This window comes from Ixodes scapularis, unplaced genomic scaffold (assembly GCF_016920785.2).
Source record: "Ixodes scapularis isolate PalLabHiFi unplaced genomic scaffold, ASM1692078v2 PGA_scaffold12__126_contigs__length_90152505, whole genome shotgun sequence".
In the NCBI taxonomy this organism is placed as follows: domain Eukaryota; kingdom Metazoa; phylum Arthropoda; class Arachnida; order Ixodida; family Ixodidae; genus Ixodes; species Ixodes scapularis.
In genome coordinates, this window is record NW_024609838.1 from 9,952,963 (window position 1) to 9,972,291 (window position 19,329).

General features: G+C 49.2%; 2 protein-coding genes across 2 annotated transcripts in view; both read left to right on the plus strand.

The window, feature by feature from the left end:
- Positions 1-3,058: 3,058 nt before the first annotated feature.
- LOC121045606 lies at positions 3,059-5,810 on the plus strand. Its single transcript, XM_040498579.1, has 3 exons — positions 3,059-3,487; positions 4,234-4,447; positions 4,666-5,810. The coding sequence occupies exons 1-3, from the start codon at positions 3,381-3,383 to the stop codon at positions 5,698-5,700; spliced, it is 1,356 nt and encodes a 451-aa protein (XP_040354513.1). The 5' UTR covers positions 3,059-3,380; the 3' UTR covers positions 5,701-5,810.
- Positions 5,811-9,259: 3,449 nt separating this feature from the next.
- The window catches only part of LOC115311766 (BRD4-interacting chromatin-remodeling complex-associated protein), a 35,125-nt gene continuing 25,055 nt past the window's right edge, over positions 9,260-19,329 (plus strand). Inside the window, 6 exon segments of the mRNA XM_029970593.4 lie at positions 9,260-10,721; positions 12,886-12,962; positions 13,844-13,892; positions 13,976-14,030; positions 14,462-14,983; positions 17,636-17,978. Of these exon segments, the coding sequence (XP_029826453.2) occupies positions 12,950-12,962; positions 13,844-13,892; positions 13,976-14,030; positions 14,462-14,983; positions 17,636-17,978 (982 nt within the window). The 5' untranslated portion in view covers positions 9,260-10,721; positions 12,886-12,949.

Sequence of the window (19,329 nt, forward strand, 5' to 3'; positions counted from 1 at the left end):
GAATGATCGGTGAAGTGAGCGCCTGCTGCAATACAGCGAACTGTTTTTTTTTTTTTTTTTTTTTTTCTTTCTGTATGCCTAATAACCTTTCTAGATTGGTTTTAGTGGTGGCTCCCCATACTAATAAGCAGTAATGCAGGTGCGATTGTATTAGATTGTAGTATAACTGACATTTTAGTCAACTAGGAGAGAGATCTTTTAGTTTGTATGTGATGCCTGTAGATCGAGATATTTTAGAACGGACATGGTTTATATGGTAGGTCCAGCTTAATGTTTCTTCGAAGAAAACGCCTAGGAATTTTAGGAAGGGCGCTCGCTCCAGTTGCATGTTTTTAAATGCTATTTTAAAATTTCTACCTAGTTGCTTAAGACAAGCTTTGAAAATAATGTATTTTGTTTTGTTAATGTTTAGTTCTATTTGGTTGGAGTTAAGCTAGAGCTCAAGCATTTGATGGACCCTCGATTACACCTATATCTTTGTCCGTAAAAAAACACATTAGTATCATCTACGTAAAGAATAATGTCTGGAGTTTTAGGTATATTTATTATATCATTAATATAAATAATGAACAGTAATGGCCCTAGTATTGATCCTTGAGGCACACCATACCTTATTTGTTTCTTGCAAAGATTAAAATTTATTAATTTTTACATATTGTGACCTGTCAGATAAATAGCTGCGAATTAAATCCAAAGTTATTCCCCTTATACCATAATATGATAACTTTAATAAAAGAATGTTGTATTTAATTGAATCAAACGCTTTGCAAAAGTCTAAGAAGATTCCTACAGTGCAGAGTTGATTTCCAACACTACTTATCAGCTTATCCTTAATAATTAACAATGACTTTTCTGTCAACTTATTTTTCTGGAAACCGTATTGTTGTTTTACAATTATTTTCCTTTCTGTCAAGTAATTTGAAAGTCGAACATTTGTAACATGCTCTTGGTCTATAATTATTTACATTGTTATGTGGGCCCCCTTTATGTATTACACACACTCGGGCTAGTTTCAATTTTTTTTTTTTTTTTTTTTTTAATATGCTAGTCAGTGTTGAAGTGTTGCTAATATGTCCAGGGGTCCGGGGACGACTTAAAAAATGAGATACTGCTTTGATCGGTACAGCCTTTAGGTCGTCGGCTCCAGCGGTTGTGTTATTTTTAAAGGCAACTAGTAAATTAATTATCTCCTCCTCTGTCACAGGGTTACGAAACATTGAGCTTGCATATCCAACCGAAGGCATGTAAAAATCAATACTAAAGTTGAAGACGCAGCGGGAGAGGCCCCGGAATTTAAGAAATTAGTGTTAAATTTATTAGCCATTGAGGAATTAGGATACAAAACGCCATCAATTAATACCTCGTTAGGAAGTATATCAGTTGGCCGAGTGATAAAGCTCCCTAGGCTATTCCAAATTTTTTTGGGGATCATTTTAAGGATAATTTATTCCCATAATACAACTTACGAGCTTTCTTAATATCTGCATTTAACTCATTTTTATATTTCTTATACACGCGTAATATTGCTTCATCCCTCATTTTTATGAAATTATCGTAAAGTTTATTCCGATGACTGATTCGTCGGAATCAATCATCAATCAATCTAGGTCACGATAGCTCAGTGAGCTACCGTGACCTAGATTGAGCTCCGAAGACATCGCTTTTGTATTAATTGCGGCTTAGTTAATGCTCCCAAGTTCTTTCTGCTTCCTACTGGCGCCTCTTATTTCCCCGAGTTTCCCACCATCCTCCTACAGGAGGCACCTTAGCCGAGGAAAAATTGTACTAAAGACAACTCAAGACATCCTGCAGAATTTGATGTCACCCGATTACGCGTTCTGTACCGAAAATAACAAAGGAGGCTCTTCCGCGTAACATGGAAGTTGTTTAAAGCTTAGTGAACCGTAACCAAAGACAACAGATTTGGAACAATGAGTATTCCGAACAAGGCCAAGATCGATGCGCAGGAGCATGCCCTGTTTCCGTTGCTATCCGAGCTTGCCATCGCGCTCCTGGCACTGCCCATGTCGAATGCCGCTGTGGAGAGAATATTCAGTCACGTCTCCCTCACAAAGTCAGGCCTAAGGAAGAACATTTCCCTTCCAACTCTTCAAAACGTCCTCTATGTAAAGCTTGCTTTCCTTGGGAAGAACGAGTGCTGTAGGGACATCACGTACCCTACTGAAGAAGTTTTTGTCCGTTTTAACACGGAAATCATGTATGAGGCGAGTAAGCCGGGCACGAGCCAGTGCTTCATATCTATGTGACTGTAAAAACGCGTGTGGAAAGTTTTTGTACTTTTGTGTTTGAAATAAAACGTTTAATACATTTCAAGATATCATAGATCTTGCAAGCTGCTCCTAAACCCTAGGTATGCAGAAGCAGTGCTTTCGAATTGAGCTCTGCAGAAGATGGCTACTTTCGGGCTACATAAATCTCTTGCATTTGGCTACTTTTGGGCTACACCATCTGGCTTTTGGCGGTTTGAGCTAGACCTGGCAGCCCTGCCCGCGAGGCAGTTTCATGCGGCCCCCGGCACCGGCACGACACCATAGGAAGACCCCCTCCCCCCTTCCCTCAATGACCACGAGACAGTTCTGATATCAAATGGGGCTAGACATGTGAACAAGAAGCACTCCTAATTAGCATTGTCTGGCATCCCCATACTTGGACAGAGGACGTTTCCACTTCCTTTTGCCTTCCCTTCCCTCCCCCCCCCCCCCCCCCCCCCCCCCCCCCCACCCCTTCGCGACTTACCGTCCGGCCCCCTCTCTGTCGAGCAGCGTCTCGGCAAGAATCATGGCCCAAAGAGTAAAGGGGAAAGGGGGGGGGGGGGGGCAGAGCCCCCCCCCCCCCCCCCCGGGGCTATGATCTTTACCGAGACGCTGCTTACGTGCCCCCCCCCCCCCCCCCCCCCCGAAGTCTGCGCCTATTCCCGCCGCTGCAAAAGGTTGCCGACCCCTGCTTTAGAGTATGGTTACAGCATGGTGGTAGGCTAGCCCACCATACCACCATATTTCAGGGGGTAATAAGAATAGTCTTTATTAGCTCAGGAGAGCCGCGGCACCGCAGAATGGCAACAGCTCGTACCATGGAGGCCCGCGGTGTCGCGTCTAGTGATGGTGATTACCTGATGGTATATAATATACAAGATGAAAGTGCGTGAGGAAAAGGCTCTAGATAAACCCTTCACCCGTGAATCCATTCAGCGGAACAGTAGGCCAAAAGAATCCAAGCCAAGTAAAGAGCCTCGAGCTCCGCCCCGCTCGTGGCTCGGGCCCGCGGCCCAGCCGAAGCAGGGGCTACCCGTCGGTGCGCGCAAGAGCAGCGCCAGCCTGGACCGGCTGTGGGATGCCGTTAACTGCCCGTGGGTATAGGGCATGACCGGCCTGCCCTCGGTCGTCTGCACCGTGGCCATACTTCTTCGCGTCGCCTTCACGGCCGCGGGAGGCATGTCTCGCCGACGCGTCCAGCAGGCCGTCTCCAGGTGAGCTCGTCACCCGCCCTCCGCGTCGCCAGGTGATGGTGAAGACCTGGTGCTGTGCACCATATTTTTGGCAAGTAGCGACAAGAACGCGCGTGATGAAGCACGTTTTGCGGTCGGAACATGGCGTCTTTCAGTTCTTTCTTCTGGTGACACGCCGACATTCCCAAAATCTGCCCCGTCACGCTGCTGAAGAGAAGCACCTGCGCATATGCCGTGCCAACAGCAGCCTTACGTCACAACCGCGTGTTTTCTATAGATGAAATACCGCGGAAGCTCCTCAAATGTACTGCTATGAGTCTGCATCCTCTTCAGCGTTGCGAAGCTCTGTTTTGCAGCCGGACAGCATACAAAGGCGTAAAATTGTACACATTCGTGCATTTTTTTTTTTTTTAGGGGCAAAGCGGGGCGGGCATTACGACTCATCCCAGCCAATCCAGCTATGTGAACTGTGCACATGATATATGCTTTCCGCGTGTCACGGCGCTTCTTCTCGGAGGCTACATCCTTCATCCACTGCTGGGAGACAAGCTGCCCGTTGAGGCAGACTAAATTCCATGCTGTATAAACATACACAAACCCCAATTTTCTCGAAGGTCACGGGAAACTCTCACGGCCTTCGATTGGCTCCGATGCCTCGCATCCGCTGCGTCTTTGAGTAAGATGAAACGGAGCTATAGTACCATCCTTGGCAGCTACGTGCCTATATTAAGAATACTATACAACACTCAAGGAAACTTTCCCTCCAGGGATACGTGTTCGCGGGCGGGCGAAGGCCTCCGTACCGCCCTGGAAAAAGCGCAGCACCTTCCGCTACCGCAGCTCCTCAACCGGATGCTCAAGGAGTCGTCCGGCCAGGCTGACTCGGGCCCCTTGCAGCTGGTCGTGCTGGACGACGACGCGGATGACACTGTAGTCCTTGAGGACGGCACCGCCTGGAAGCCGTACCGGGAGGTGGACGAGGTACGGCTCATCCGCTTCAAATAGCACCCTTTTACACCCTTAAAACGCGAAGGATGTTCCACGCGGCAGCCCCACTCTTAGGGTTAGAAAGGGTGTATTGCTGGAAATAAGGGTGCTGAAAGCGTGTAGTCATGGGTGGGAGTCTCTGAACACCCTTTTTACACCCGGGCGTAAAATTTATTTCAATGCGCATTGACATCGGATTTCGTGGTTTGTAGGTGAAAGCGGCTGGCGAGTACGTCGGGATCCTTCCCGAGACCAAAGCAATTTCGCCAGATGCAGACGACAACGCGGTGATCGACACTACACGGGCCAGGTCACCCGTTCCCCCAGTCCTCGAGAGGGACCTTCAAGCGGACGTCTTCGAGGTGGACAACGCGATCGACAAGGCGGGTAGCCCTGGCGCGCGGGAGCTCGGAGACTTCAAAACCAGAAGTCCTCAGCATGTTGCCACGTCACCCCCGAAAGACGTTGCCATTCAGCCCAGGCCTGACCTCGGGCGAAGTCTTCAAGACGGACGTTCCGAGGCCGTCTGCGAGCAGAAGTCTGCCAAGACCTCTCTGCCGGACGTCCGTTCCCATCTCCAGGATGGGACCGCATCGGTTCCTCCAAAGTCCCTCTCCGAAATCCCTAGAGTCACCCAAAACGAGGGGAACACTTTTGAGGCCGTACCCACGAAGCCTCAGCTGGAGGACGTCTCTTCGTCGAATGTCGCGGTCCTGCTCGGTCCTTTACAGAAGGACATCTCTCCGAAGTCTCGAATTCAGAAGGCCATTTCCTCGGACGTGGAGGACACCGAACAAGTCTCTAACCTCGATGTAATCAGGGCCTGTTCTCCGGATGCTGGGACGCTAGTTAACGCGAAGTCCAGGTCAGAAGACAGCATGAGCCACATAGAAGATAAGCTCGAACAACACAAACTCTACGCCGACGCTTCAATCAAATTGCCCGCGGTATCAATACCGGTGAAATCGGACGAGCCAGCTTTGAGGGCTCGTTCGACGGTAGCGGTGAAGAGCCAGATGTTGCAGACGGAGCACGGGGGGTATCAGGTGTCATCAGTCGGCACACAAACGGCATCGGATGGCAAAGCAACGGCCTGGTACACCTTTCACGGAGACCGCCAAAAGCAGGTGGCGGCAGCGCTGTCGGCCTTCTTCGTCCTGTTGTATTTTTACCTTTGTTACGCGCTGGTCGCCTGGGCAAAGGAGTTCTACGAGACGGATATCCGTGAGGACCTCGACTTTCTTTAGCAAGTCAAGTCACTGGCAATTCTGTCGAGTTAGCGCCAAAAAGAGAGAAAGGAGGTTGGCTTAACAACACCCCCATCCACCCGATTTTTCATTAAAAACAAGAAAACAAACGTCGTCACATTTGGTATGTACCGCGGCAAGCGTTAGAAATGTGAGCACATAGCTTCCGAACGTGCTTCTGTTGCATGAAAGTTCGTGGAGTTAAACGGAAAATGATTTTTCAACTTCTTCTTCCTCGGCCTTGACCCTCAACTCAAAAGCGAAATGAAAAATCCCGTGGTCGTGAAGCGCTATGGCACCGGAGGCAATGACACCAAGTTTCTACCATGCTTTTTAAGCACGGCATGGAACTTGTCATTCTCAAGTGATAAGTTCCGTCACGGCGCTCATTTGCGATGAACGCGAATTGAAATATTTGTCGACGGATTGATATTGTTGACGAGCGCATACGTTCGAGTAACGCAGTGTTCGTGTTCAATGCGGGAGCTGGGTTAGGCTGATGTGCTTTGGCAATGCGGATGCATCACAGCGAAGAGGAGAACTTTCGAAGGAAAGAAAGTACGAAATAGTCCGCTATATTTTTTTTTTTTTTTTTTTTAAATTTCGATCCGAAAAGCAGGGTTTAGGCTTTCTACGCTCGTGTACTAGTTTTATTTTGGCGCACTAAACTATATCCGATTAGTGAAATCCCAGTTTATCCTAGCCGAAAATCTGTTTCATGGTTCCTTCCAGGCACGTAGCCAGGATTTTGTTTGGGGGGGGGGGGGGGGTCGCGCTCATGACAACATGCTGTATGAGGGGGAGGGGGTAGAGGAGGTCCCAGATAAATGAAAGATTTCGGGGGCGGGGGGCCGGGCTCCATGGGCGCCGCCCCCCCCCCCTCTTGGCTACGTGCCTGGTCCCTTCTATAACAGTTTCAACGAGAAAAATATGTTCGTCGAATGTTGTAAAGAAAGTAGACCTCGTTCGATATACAAGCTGCAGCTGGGTCATATGACATGATACATCTGACATGGGCATATGATGTTATCCAACGTGAAAGGATTAGATGGGCCCACGCGCTCACGTCACTAGTGAGGTACGTTTTGAGGGAGTAAGAGAATTGTGGATGACGCTGGTTTTGGAAACGTCTGGTAGAAATAAAAGAAACCGGCTATTGTTGATAGCCACAAGTGAGAGACGCCTTGTGTGGTATGCTGTAATTCTCCAGCTGTGGAAGACTAGCCGACATGTGGCAGTTTTGTCTGTAAGAGAGAGAGAGAGAAAAAGTTAAATTTTAGCTGACCGATTGTGCAGGAGGGAAAACAAAATAAAGATTTGCAGATGACAGCATTTGGCGATGGAAACTTAAATAAATGTGGGCATGCCTACATTAAAAAAAAAAAGAAAAAAAAAAGAAAAATAAACCCAGCAGTCTGCAAATGGTATTGGGAAATTTACGTCGTCAGCGGGTTGCAGTGGAGGGTGACCATTAGCGCCGAGATATTTCGGTGGCGCCCTCTAATGGTTATTATCAGGGACGTCACGATTGGGATTTGCCTCGCCGTGACGTCCACCAGTTGTTACCCTGGCTACTTACCACCAGGTGCGACGACGAGTTCGATGGTGCGTTTAAAAACCGCAGTGGAGGCTAGGAACCATCGCAACCGGAACTAACACACCGTCAAAGTTGACTATCTGACAATGCTCATATGCCCATGGTTTGGCCAATCGTGGAAAGCTGACCGCAGCGACGCTTTTGGTCGCGCACATAGAGGCACGCAGTTGCTAAGACAAGCAGGATGGATCGCAGAAGAGGCTACGAGCCATCCTAGTCAATCCAATGGCGTGTGCGGCTCATGTGACCTTCGGTAATCACGTGACCTGAGCATAGTTACGTGATAAATTCAAAACTAGAAGATTTAAAAAAAGTACAAGTATACAAAGTCTTAGAACGCAACTACTCCAACATCAACTAACCGGCGCTTTTTTTTTTTCTTCGTGAGTTAGTGTGACGCGATGAGAGAATGAGGAGTGAGTGGAGGTGACTACACGTGATGATATCCACAGGAGATGCAGAAATCGCAAGAGTCGAAACAAGCAGCCAGGGTTAAGGAACGGGCTAAGGGGGCTACGCAGGTAGCTGCTGATCCACACAGCAGAGTTGCGTTCGCGGCGGGTGACCATCAAAATAGCAGCAGCAGCAGTAGCAGCAGCAAAACAGCAGCCAGGCAGGCGGACGAATGTAGAAAGCAGACAACCAAAGACAACCCGAGGCGGGGGAGGGAACGCAGGAACTCTTTCCCACGGGAGGGCCGGCCCCTGCGGCTCTTGTGTCTCTGCGAGGCGGAGCCAAGGTTTTTGGGACCGGCGTGCTTTGCTTGTCTTGTTCATGGTGGGAGAGGAGGTCGGCACACGAGCGTTGGGAGAGGGAAGAAAAAAGCATGGGGAGAGGAGGAGTTAAAGAGAAAACGAGAGGGAAAAACATCATCCGTCCTCCTCTCCACGGCTAACTCCACCCTTCCTCTCGATTGCAGTGCAAACATAAAAAAAAACACACACACACAAAACGCAGGGCTCTCAGCAGCTCTACTACTCTTCCAACAGCGAAAAACGCAATTATTTTCAGGTGGTCGCGCACCGGTGATGAGTTATCCCAGTGCATACCGGCCAAGGCGGTTACAAATAGAGAGGTGAATATATGAAATAAAAATAAACGCACGAAATAACCGTGCTTTTAAATGTCACCCGTAAGGTGTGGTGGCGAGCCAAGGCGAGCTCGGCGGCTGAAGTTTGAAAAGCTGAGGCGATAAGTTAAATGATGACGGGAAACAGTTTCGAGCACATCATGCGATCGATTATATTGGGGTAAATTGGTTCAGGGACCAGATACACAGATTCGGCTCCTGAATCGAGGTGAAACTGAATTATATGAGGATCAGAGTCGGCTAACTGACACGCCATTCCGAGCAAGAAATAAGCAGAAAAGGAATGAAGATACAAACAGGCATCCAGGGTCGGGGAAGGCAGCCGCGTTTATCCAGAAAGTGGAAGCCCGTCACTGCACGGAACCGAAATGATCGAAGCTTGTAGAACTTTCACGGCGGTTTTTTGAACCGGTAAAACACCCAAGAGCGCAGAAAGCTCCACACATCTTCCGCTCGCGTCGCGATCTGATTTTGCGACGGACTTTTCGCGGCAGAAACCTCTGACGTCACGGGATTTCGCGCTCGCTGCGCCCAAAACCCGGAACAACGCCGAACGGCCCCAACGGCAACGCTGGCGGAAGAGATTTTTGAGCGGGTGGGTCCTTTACGGCCGGTAATTACTCCGGACAAAATTTACACGGGCGATAACGGGCCCAAAACGACGTTTTGGGGGGCCTCCCGGGTGCGTATTCGGCAGGCTTGCTTGAGCCCCACGTTACGCAAATGGCCGCGTGACGTCACGGCCGGGTCGTCCAATGGCGCGCCGGCAAAGCTTCACCACGGGGTGAAGCTTTCTCTCGCTCGACCAATGAGAACACGGTCGGATATTGGCATGTTACATGACGGGTGAGTGTGTTTCTGAATATTATTTTGCTGATAAAATTTTCGGGGGGAAAACATCGCGTACCCGAACCAGCGAGTCTGGGTCTAGAAGAGTTCCGTCGGGATCCTGGGAGCCCGTCGCACGGTCGTCGACACGGCGTCGGAGCCTGAACGCGCGACGACGAGGGCCCCGACTGCCGTTGCGTTTTCCTTGAATCGGCGGAGGCCTCAAGAGAGGGAGGGAATGGGGGGGTGAAAAAAAGGGACCCCGCACAGCGTCTTCTTTTACGGGGGTCATGGTTCTCGAACGAAAACTCCACTGCCCTTGTCCTTTCCGCCGCTGTCGTTACCTCCCACGGCCCGTTTCCCCGGCTCGAATGACGCCGACGCGGATCGGCCGACGATGTCGCACGGCCGAGGAGGGTTCCCGTCCTGACCGACAAATGGCGAAGCGGGCAAGGGCACGGATCGGGCGCTTTTTTTCGCCGTGGCTGTCGCGGGCTGCCGAGATCCGTGCGGAGGCAGGCGTTGCCGCCGCCACGACGGCGGCACGGAGTCTGAGCATCGATCTCGGTTAGGTTCTGGGGCAGCCCGACGAAACGAATGATTTCGCGTCGGGCTCGGGGCGGATTCTCTCTAGGCCTCGATGGAAAAAATGGCGTGTAGTGCGCGCTCGGCTGGTTTACATGTCCGGCGACACGTATGCCACGGCGCGAGGTCAGAACGGTGATCGCGCATCTCGGACATAATCGGAAGATACGTTTTTTTATGAAATGTATTCGTATTTTTCTGACTCGGGCAGTGTAGCCCTCGTTCCCGCCAACGTGGAACAAAACCAGGAAATTCGTGTCCGTTCTGACACTTTTTTTATATTTTTGTTTGTTTCGTGGTTGATTTCCTTCAGCTGGCGTGGCGACCGCTACCGCTCTCACGGTCACCATCGTTTGTGTGGCACCTTGCGCAAAAATCGGACTTACCGATCCGCTCCTGATTTATCGATGCTACTTTATTGCCGCCCGAGTTCTCCGAGTTCCTCTTTCAGGCTTAGTTCTTATTTCGTATATATATATTTATTTATTTTTCTCTCCTCGGGCGCTCGGCTGTGCGACCTCGATTTTACAGACACACAGCCGTACGCGGCGACGGTGGCCAGCGCTCGCCGAAGGAGCATCGCCAGCAGCAGTAGCAGATGCGCAGCATAACAAACATGGCGGCTGCCTCTGTGGTGTCGTCGTCTGCGACCAGCGCTGCGGCGCCTTGGGGTCGGCGCCGACGGTGCAGCCTTCCGCTCGCTTACGTGAGATCGCCGCCCGAGTGACCGAGTCCTGCTCGGAAAGGATACACTGAAAACAAGGAGAGCGGGGAGGAGAAACGGGAAAACAAAAGACGGGACCGTTGCATCAACGGTTCGGGACGTACTCTGGTACGGCCTTCTCCGGTGGGGAACGCAGGCACCACGGCAGCGGCGGATGGCGCCTACGCACGTCTAGCACCGTGTCTCAACCAACCGAGGTAAATTGGGGTTGTTGCTCGTTTTTGCGTCTCGCGCTCGTGCACCCCGTCCGATCTCGTGCTCGTGTTGTTCCACGCGCGCGCTCCCAAAAAAATAAAAGCTCTCCGTCGTAGCGTTGACCTTGATGGAACTCGCGTCTCTGCTTTCCTTTCCTACCTTTTAGTTTTTAATAAGGACTCCAACAAAAAAACGCCCACCAAAAAAAATATAAAGATAAAACCAGCAATGCGATGTTTACGTTGCATCTTCGTCTACACGTAGAGGTCCTTAGGAGTCCAGCTCCAATGAATGACAAAGAGTTGCGATCGCGTTGATGCTGATGTGGTCTGGAGTGATTCGGATCACCTCTCGGCGTTTCAGCTAGCAGTGGGTTTAGTATCCGAGTCAGTGAGCGTTTACTGGCAGTAAGTCCTTACGGCTTTGAACGTATTGGGAAGGTTCTCGGACGGCGACGTGCACCAGAAGCGTTGCGTGCGTACGCGATACGGCTTCAGGTTATACCAAACGTAGCCGTTAGATGATGGCCTGATTAGGTATTGCTAGGTAGTCCCCCTTCTCTTGACGCAACATCGTTGATGTACAAATAAACGTCAGCGTGTTTTCGCATGCCCGTTCAGGTTTGTGCCAAGCCCACATAGCAGATTGCTGTGAAAGGCGAAAATGCCTCAAGCCAGCAACTGCAAGTTCTTGCAACGTTATGCTTTGTATGTCACTTGCTTTAGTCACATCCTCCTCACGTTGCCGTTGCTTACGCTTCAATGAGAAAAACAACTTCTTTCTCCTTGCTCACCGTAAATTTGAACCCGCAGTATGTGTTCTTTCTGTAAAAAGTGGAACTGAGAACGGTATTTGTGCTTTCGTGTGCACTTTGTGTTCTGTGTCTTCTTTGTCGTTAATCACTCACATTTGTGTTCTTTTTTTTTTTTTTTCGAGGCGCTCTTATGTAAATTCAGCTTCCCCAAACTATGAGCATCCTGTCTTATTGCACTGACCTCGCGCATGTTTTCAGTAAGAATGCAAACCAATGATATTGGTTTCTGATGGCGTGGTATGTTTCACACACCCCTAAGTCGACTTTGTGGCTCATAGAGTTGCGAGGTTAGCGTAGCCAGCTCTAGACGTGTTATTTATGCAATCGATGGCACTTGAGTGAGAGTAGTTCAGGACGGTGCTCAATTTGACAGCAGACCACCAAGTTGGTAGCTTGCAGCTGTCAGATTGTGTTATCAGGCTTATAATTGATGACACTTCATGGAATTTTTTTATATGTGAACCTTCTGGAAATCTGAAACTGGGCCCCGATGCAGCCAAGGGGTAAAAACATTGGCTGTCTCTTCCAGTCTTTAAAGAGCTCCCTCTTAAATTTCTTCTTACCAACTTTTGACTAACTTTGTGTATTGTTTAGAATTGGGGGGCTGTCGAGTATTTTTCATGCACAATATTTATTTATTAAGTTATTTGAAAATACTGCAGGCCTTTCTCAGGCCCTGGCAGGTTATAGGCAACAATACACAATAGTACCATATACAATGCTAAAAAGAAAAAAAAAACGACAATACATAAATACATAATGACGGAGAACATAGTATGTTAAAAATTCAATCAAGCAATGGCACAAAAATTAAACACTTACAGTTTTTATCGCATTCAACAAAGGTTACTGTTCAGAAATACATACTTTCATCAGATTACATTCAACGAATGCTGATGCAAAAAAAAGATGAATTTTTAGGATATCCTACATGTTAAAATCAATGACATTTTGGCTATAAGATTTTCTAAAAGTGCTTAGTCAAGCCATCTACAAACGACTGCATTTCTCAAATGTGCAAATATGCAATATGCAGTGAAGAGATGCTATAGCTGACAACACTGTCAAACAAACAGTCTAGGCATCAATGTTTGCACATTTTTATGCACCTTTTACATCACTTATTTGTGACTCTTTCTAATTGTGCGGTATATATTTTTTATTTTACAACCGAATCTTGTAAGAGCTATTTTGCATAGTGTATAAACAAGAAACAAAATTTGCTTTTTTTTTTTTTTTCTTTCTTGAGGTGACAAGTTTAGCGTGCTAGCTCAAGAGGTTGTCGTCCTCTTTGCCCAACAAGTGTTTTTTGTTTCTTTTTGTTTTTTGCTTTCTTTCTTTCCCCATCATAGGCCCACAACCAATCTGCCTCAGTAGCAAATCACAGTTCTGCATGGCCTATTCCATGTTTTCGGAATGTTCAATCCAGGTGACTGTTTTTTGCCCCCCATCCCCAACTCGCCCGCTTCTGCGGGAGGTTCTGTCGATACCTTTTGGCCCCGGCGCGAGACTGTGTGCGGGCGGAGACACGGGTCTGGTAGTTTGGTCCTTGTAGTTACCAGAAGTGTGACTCAACGAACGCTTCTCATGTAAGGAAACTTTGAAGCTGTAGGTTCTGCCGAGAACAAAATCCCACTTTAGTATCATAAACGGTGCATACCAGAGAACTGCTCTAGCCCCCTCCAAAATGAGTAACTTTCCCTCTGTTTAACACTCCAAAATAGCATATCCAAATACACGAGAAAAAATAATTGTTTACAATTTTTAAATAGTTGTGTGGAGGAATTGCACCTGAAGAGGAGTGATTTTGCACCTTCTCAAGTCGCATTCTGTGGTGCTCACCATTTAAATTGGGAAATGACCAATCACATTTAGCATTCCAAACAGTCACGTCATAGTGGCAGCGAACAGGAAAATATGTTCAAAGGCGTTCTAGGCTCTCAAGGGCGACTTTCATATATAACTTTAACTGATCACCTAAATTTCAAGGTCTTCACCAAATGGACCTGGTTGGAGTAGCATTCAAGTCTGTTCTTCTGACCGGATGCTATCGGCATGTTGCGTTTGTGGACATGAGTGGTTCACGTCGGGTAGTCCGAGGTCGATGAAAGCTGCAGTACGGTTGCGCGCAGAGCGTCCCTGTCTCCGCCGTGCCCGTTTCGTGCCGTGTTTGCGACTAACCCCCGCCTCTTCCAGCTCTCTGTTTGCCCGTGAAGCCCCGACTAACTGCACTCCCGACTGCCCGTAGTTTGTCGACCGGTGCGATTTCCCCTCTCTAATGTCGGCCTCGCTGTGTTGTTCCTCCTCTAGGCACCATTGCAATGGATGATGGGGGCCGATGTCTGCTTGACGTAATAAAGTGAGTGCCGTTTTGGTCGTTATCAAGTCATCGCTGCATCTTTGGGATGTTGTTGTGACATCGTCGTCCTCACGTCTTTCCAGCGACCCCCTGCTCCTGCAGTCTTTCCTTGAGGACAAAGACGAAGAGAGTGCAAAGGCGAGTGTTCTCCTTGTTTCGTTTAGTATCCTGCAGTGCCCACCGTTAGGGCGACATTTTCTAGAAGTGCCCAGAACGGTTGCAGAACAGCCTGCAAGTATTTGCACCCTTAGCGTGTTTAGCGAGCCGTCTGCAGTAATATATAAATGCTGTAGCCTGTATTGGCTTGTTTTGCCTTGTCTGGGATATCGTACGTGAATACAGCACGGAAAGAACTCGGAATGGTGCTGCTTATTGGTATTTGTATCTTGTAGTAGCATATAGCATCGAGGTATCATTTTTTTAGGAAAGATTGACAGAGTGCGCTGAAGCTCCCGCTAAGGTTTTCCTCAGCTACGCAGGAGCAGAATGAAGGGATCACCGTGTACGTAAATGCTCGTGGAGCACGTCTCTGTGAAGCGTGAAGTGTGAATGCGTCTCCTCTCCTGTAGGAACTGGGCTCGCTGTCTGCGGCCGCTCTGGAGAATGCGCTGCTGGGCCAGCAGGACCAGGTGACGAGCACGACCTCCATCCCGGGGCTGCGCCAGTCGCCGGACTCCATGGGCTACGCCTGCGTTGGCGCCAACGACAAGTCCCTCGCCACAGCCGTGGGCGAGCTGTCCTCCGGGGCCGCCCCCTCGCCACAGGTGGTGGTCAGCTCTACGGTGCCACCGCCGCCCGCCCCGTCCACTGCCTCCAACGGACTGCCGCCCGTGCCGCACCCGTCGCCCCACCCTCACCCGTCGCCCCATCCCGCCCCGCACCCGTCCCCTCACCCGTCCCCGCACCCGTCACCCCACTCGACCCGTTCTCCCGCGGGGCCGCCGGCGCGACCCCAGTCGGCTTCGCCGGGCGCGTGGCCTTCGACGAGTCCATCGCCGAGGAGTCAGTCGGCGCCCACGGCCGCAGCGGCGGCAACCAAGACTCAGCAGGCAGCGCAGCAGGCGCAGCAGCAGCGTCCTACGGTGCTACAGGTTGGTCTGGCGTTAGAAGCGGTGCTTTGTGCGCTGGCGATCAAGGTGCAAGCTGTCCCACTTGTGCGATTGCCACCTGCAACAAAGAACGCCCGCGAGAAGATCCGTTCGATTTGGCGCGATTTGGGGCATGCATGACATTGTGGCAGGTGCACCGTGAAGGGGCTAGGAAACAATATTTACGCTTCTGCAAACTTAGTCACTGACAAGATGTCTTGGATGTCCGGCCTCCAGCATGCACTCATTGCCTTCTGTCGTGCCTTCTGTCGCTCGAAGCTCTGGATATGCCAAGGTGACCGTAGTTGTTCAAACAAACACGTTACCTCAAAGAGCATGGAGCAGAAATCAGTTTTTGTTTACGTACGCTGTACTCTTTGAATTTTCGAGGTTTGCATTAGTTTTCTTCGTCAACAGCACTTTTTAAGCAGCCCCACCTTTCCAAGGGCAACTCCAGTCGAAAACGAAGCCAATATAAATTATATATTATTTTAGTGGCACAAAATATGATCGCAGCCAAAAGATTACATCGTAGTGAAGCCACATGCTTCACTAAACCCGATTTTAAAGATGCGACCGCCTGCTCCTTAGTAGGTGGCAGGTGGATTAGCTTTTTGTCAAGGAACACTGGGTGACGCATACTGTGTACCGTCGAGACGTCACCCTGGTGACGTCTCGACGCAATGGACCTGTGGTTGATTCCGCACGCTGTACTTGCGTCCTGCAGCACCACAGGGGCGTTACGTCGCGGCCGCACCGCTGATCAGTGTTGCCATCTCTCTTAGTTCCGTGATGAAAAACTGTGTGGAAATACAAGGACACAGAGGAGAGAACACACAAGAAAAGGTGCTGACTATCATCTTTCTTCTTATTATTATTATTAGTACTTTTACTATTACTTCTTTTTCTTCTTCTTATTATTATTCATAATAAGAAAGTCGATAGTCAGCACCTTGTGCTCTGTGTCCTTGTATTTTTGCACTTTTGTTTTTATCATGAATGTGTACCAATAGCCCAGATGTTCATTCTAGTAAGGTACATTCAATTTAAGCAAAAAAAAAAAAGTAATACCTTTTATTTTAGGAGTACTGCCCGAGCTGAAAACTGTCGTAGTCCCAAATTCGAAAAAATTGACCGGAGTCATTAGGGTCAACTTTTAAACCTTTGACTTAAAATGAATTAAATTTGCAGTATATACTGGCAGTTGCGAGGCAGAATCCAGTGCAAAGTTTACTCTGTGTACATGAATTGTGAAAGCAATTACTGTCGTTTTTATCAGGATCACACTCGCATTGTTTATGGAAACTATCGTTAGAAAACTAGAATAATATCCAACATTTTTCTTCACTATATACTCAGCAGAATGCCTGGAGAGTGCAGCTGTGAGAACAAAATTTCCAGAAAGTAATTTATTTTTGCCAAGTTTGCACTGAAAACCGAAATAGGTTTTTTGCCTTTTATGCCGTCGACAAATTCTTAACTAACATCTTTATAAAGGACATTAACAAAGTAAAATGGCAAGGCAACAGTTGCATTACCCAATAAATTCCAGTTAGGAAGAACAATGAGCAAGCCTTTCCTTTTGTCCTGCTTCCTAACGATAAGTTTCCTAAAGTGAAATTGAGGCCAAAATGTGGAACGGAGAAAAACGCATTCAAAGTGCCCAAACCTCTACCTTTTCTTTAGCGTCGGTGGACCGAAAATGATTTATAAGAATATAACTATGCAGTGTAAAGAAATTAAACTTTCTGGGATATGTTCGTAAACATAAATTAAACATTTCTTAAAATGTTTTGTTTGTTTTTCTGGATAGTGGGCCCCCTTAATTAAACAAATGACGGAGGGATTATTTCTTAGCAAGGGATAGTCCACTTGGTGGAGATGGCTGAAGTTCGAACGCAGCAGGGCCGTGAGCATCTGAAGGAGCAAAACGGGAAAAAAAACAAGCAATTGGCAGCGGCCCCTATCTTCAACGTCCTGTAATGCAGGGAACAGAACATTTAAGGAGCAATCGTTTAAATTTGTTTAGGAGAATTAAAGAGTTGTTTTGGGGGGCAAAGAAGAAGGTGATGATAATGCAAAGGTGCAAGTGAGCTGGACAAGATTGACGAAAATAATCCCTGGAGAAGGGGAACAAGAGGGGCAAAGGACAAACCAAATCTCCAAACACAGCTAGGTGACTGGTGCGCGACCGAAAAAATCTGCCTGGTTTTGGTATCGATTGAGGGACCTCTCCATTTCCTGTGGAGCGTTCTACCAACTAATTGAAGGGTGTGTGCAATGATCTCCGGACTTCTGTCAAAAATATGCGGATGTTGCCCTCCAACACTTCTGAAGGAAACAACAGAAAACCGATTTCGCCTGCGTGTCCTAGTTGTTGTGTAAAAAATACAACATAAATAATGGCATTTGGCAGAGAAGTGTCTGATTCCCTGCCGCCGTCTTCAGTTTTCCGAGCCTTCCGCCGAAGCCCCTCGATTAAACCCATGCTTTGCATTCCTTACGAGTACCGATAACCTCCGCACGAAAGCGCGGGACTCGTGTTACGAGCGTGTGCTCCGCCATCCCTCGCCTCCGAGGGCCGCCCCTTTTGGTGACGCGCCACTGCGCGACCCAGCAAGGGGGCTCCACCTTCCGCTCCCCACTTCGCCGCAGGTGGCGTCGGCCGCGACGACGTCTTCCACGCCGACGGTGGTGCGCTCCAGCGGGGCACCCCGCCTCATACAGCCCAAGCAGCCGCAGCTCCTGCCCAAGCTGTCGGGGGGCGGCCACCACCCGGCCCCCACGACGCGCTCGCAGTCCCCCCGGGCGGCACCCCACCACAAGGCGCCACCGCAGCCCGCGCCGGCCCCTCCGGCACCACCTCCCCAGCAGGTGGCGCAGGCCCTGCCGCGCGGCGCCGCGGTCGGCGGACCGCTTCTGCTGCCGCCGGGTCAGGCGGCCGGGATGTTTGCGAGCGGAGCCGGGGGCGCCTTCCTGCTGAACCAGTACATTCCAGGTGGGCTCTGCCGAGAAGCACGGTTGTTCGAGGGTGCCCTCATTACGCTCTCGTACAAGTGTCACTACGGCCGCGCCGCGATTCTGGACGTCGTTTGTTGCTGCTTGGGGACCGTTTTGGATGCGTGGGCGCCAAACGCACCCGTCGGAAATATGTTCCGGGCTTGTGGCGTCTGCGCACCGCGGAATGCGGCAACTCGAAAGCGTGCCAAAGGACTGGGCAAAGTGAAGGAGCGCGCATGGCAAATGGGCACTGGCTCAAAACTAGGACGTATTAGTGAAAGAGAAAAATGTGGAAACAGGTAGCAAAAGAAAGCACTGGGTCTCCTTTGTTTTTCCTCGCTTTACTTCGCTACTTGTTTCCTGCCTTTGTGTCGTCTGTTAGTATGTATCGATTGCGAGTCAGCGCCTGTTTGTTGTATGCGTTTCCTTCTCTGGCCCCATCTTTTGTGCGCCGTTTTAATGCAGAAATGCACTCTTATTGAAACCAACTTCAATTTGGCCTTGGAAGAAAGAAAAAAAAAAAAGGCGTGGCGGGCTGCCAGACACTTGTACTGAGAGCCCTATTGACCACAAGCACACACATAAAAAGAAAAAAAAAAATGAAACTAGAAGTGGGAGGGAGGTCTCCGAGATGCTTTGAGAAGGCTTTGCCAGCTGAACAGTGACTGGTCGTCAAAAAGCTTGATTGGCTTGTCAAGTTCGAGCACCGGCCATATTGAAGGCAGGTTGCTCCAAAAATACAAGTTCATCTTCTGCTCATTGATTTTGAGCAGGTCGCACGGAGTGGATTTTCTCCTCTTGCTTATTTTGGAAGGTGCTCGAGACCTAGTGGCGGAATTTTTATAAAAAAACAAGGAGAAGAAAAAAAAAAACATGAAAGAAGAGGAGGACATGGCGACGCTCGACACGGCATCCTCTGCCTGGAAGGCCGAGACCGGTGTCAGCGTCCGCTGCGTTCCTTATATAGTGCAATTCTTCATAGGATGGTTGTGATCAATAGGGATCGAAATACAACTGCAGTTTTTTTCTTGTTGTCACATTTAACGGTCACCAGCTTGCTCGGGTACTGCCCTACCCAACGTACCACACCGCCTGGTGTACCACCTTTGGAAGTGACGTCCCTTCTTGATGTCATAGTTGGCGTAGTACGGCGTAGGGTGTCCTTTGTCGATGTTGCCGAATTCTCGAAAAGGATTGCCCACTGCCCACGGGAATCAAACCTGGGTCCACTGCGTGCGAAGCGGAGGCGTTACCGCAGAGGTATGCCACAGCGTTATAACCCCGCTTCACAACCACTGCTCATGCTCCCTTAAAAAAAAAAACAACAAAGATTTAATAACAAAATGTTG

What these genes read in the sequence shown, in the direction of transcription:
- LOC121045606 (XM_040498579.1), top strand. Translation starts at nt 3,381, where the DNA reads ATGACCGGCCTGCCCTCGGTCGTCTGCACCGTGGCCATACTTCTTCGC. An exon ending in GTCCAGCAGGCCGTCTCCAG is followed by an intron (nt 3,488 to 4,233) that starts GTGAGCTCGTCA and finishes CTTTCCCTCCAG; the next exon opens with GGATACGTGTTCGCGGGCGG. An exon ending in CGTACCGGGAGGTGGACGAG is followed by an intron (nt 4,448 to 4,665) that starts GTACGGCTCATC and finishes CGTGGTTTGTAG; the next exon opens with GTGAAAGCGGCTGGCGAGTA.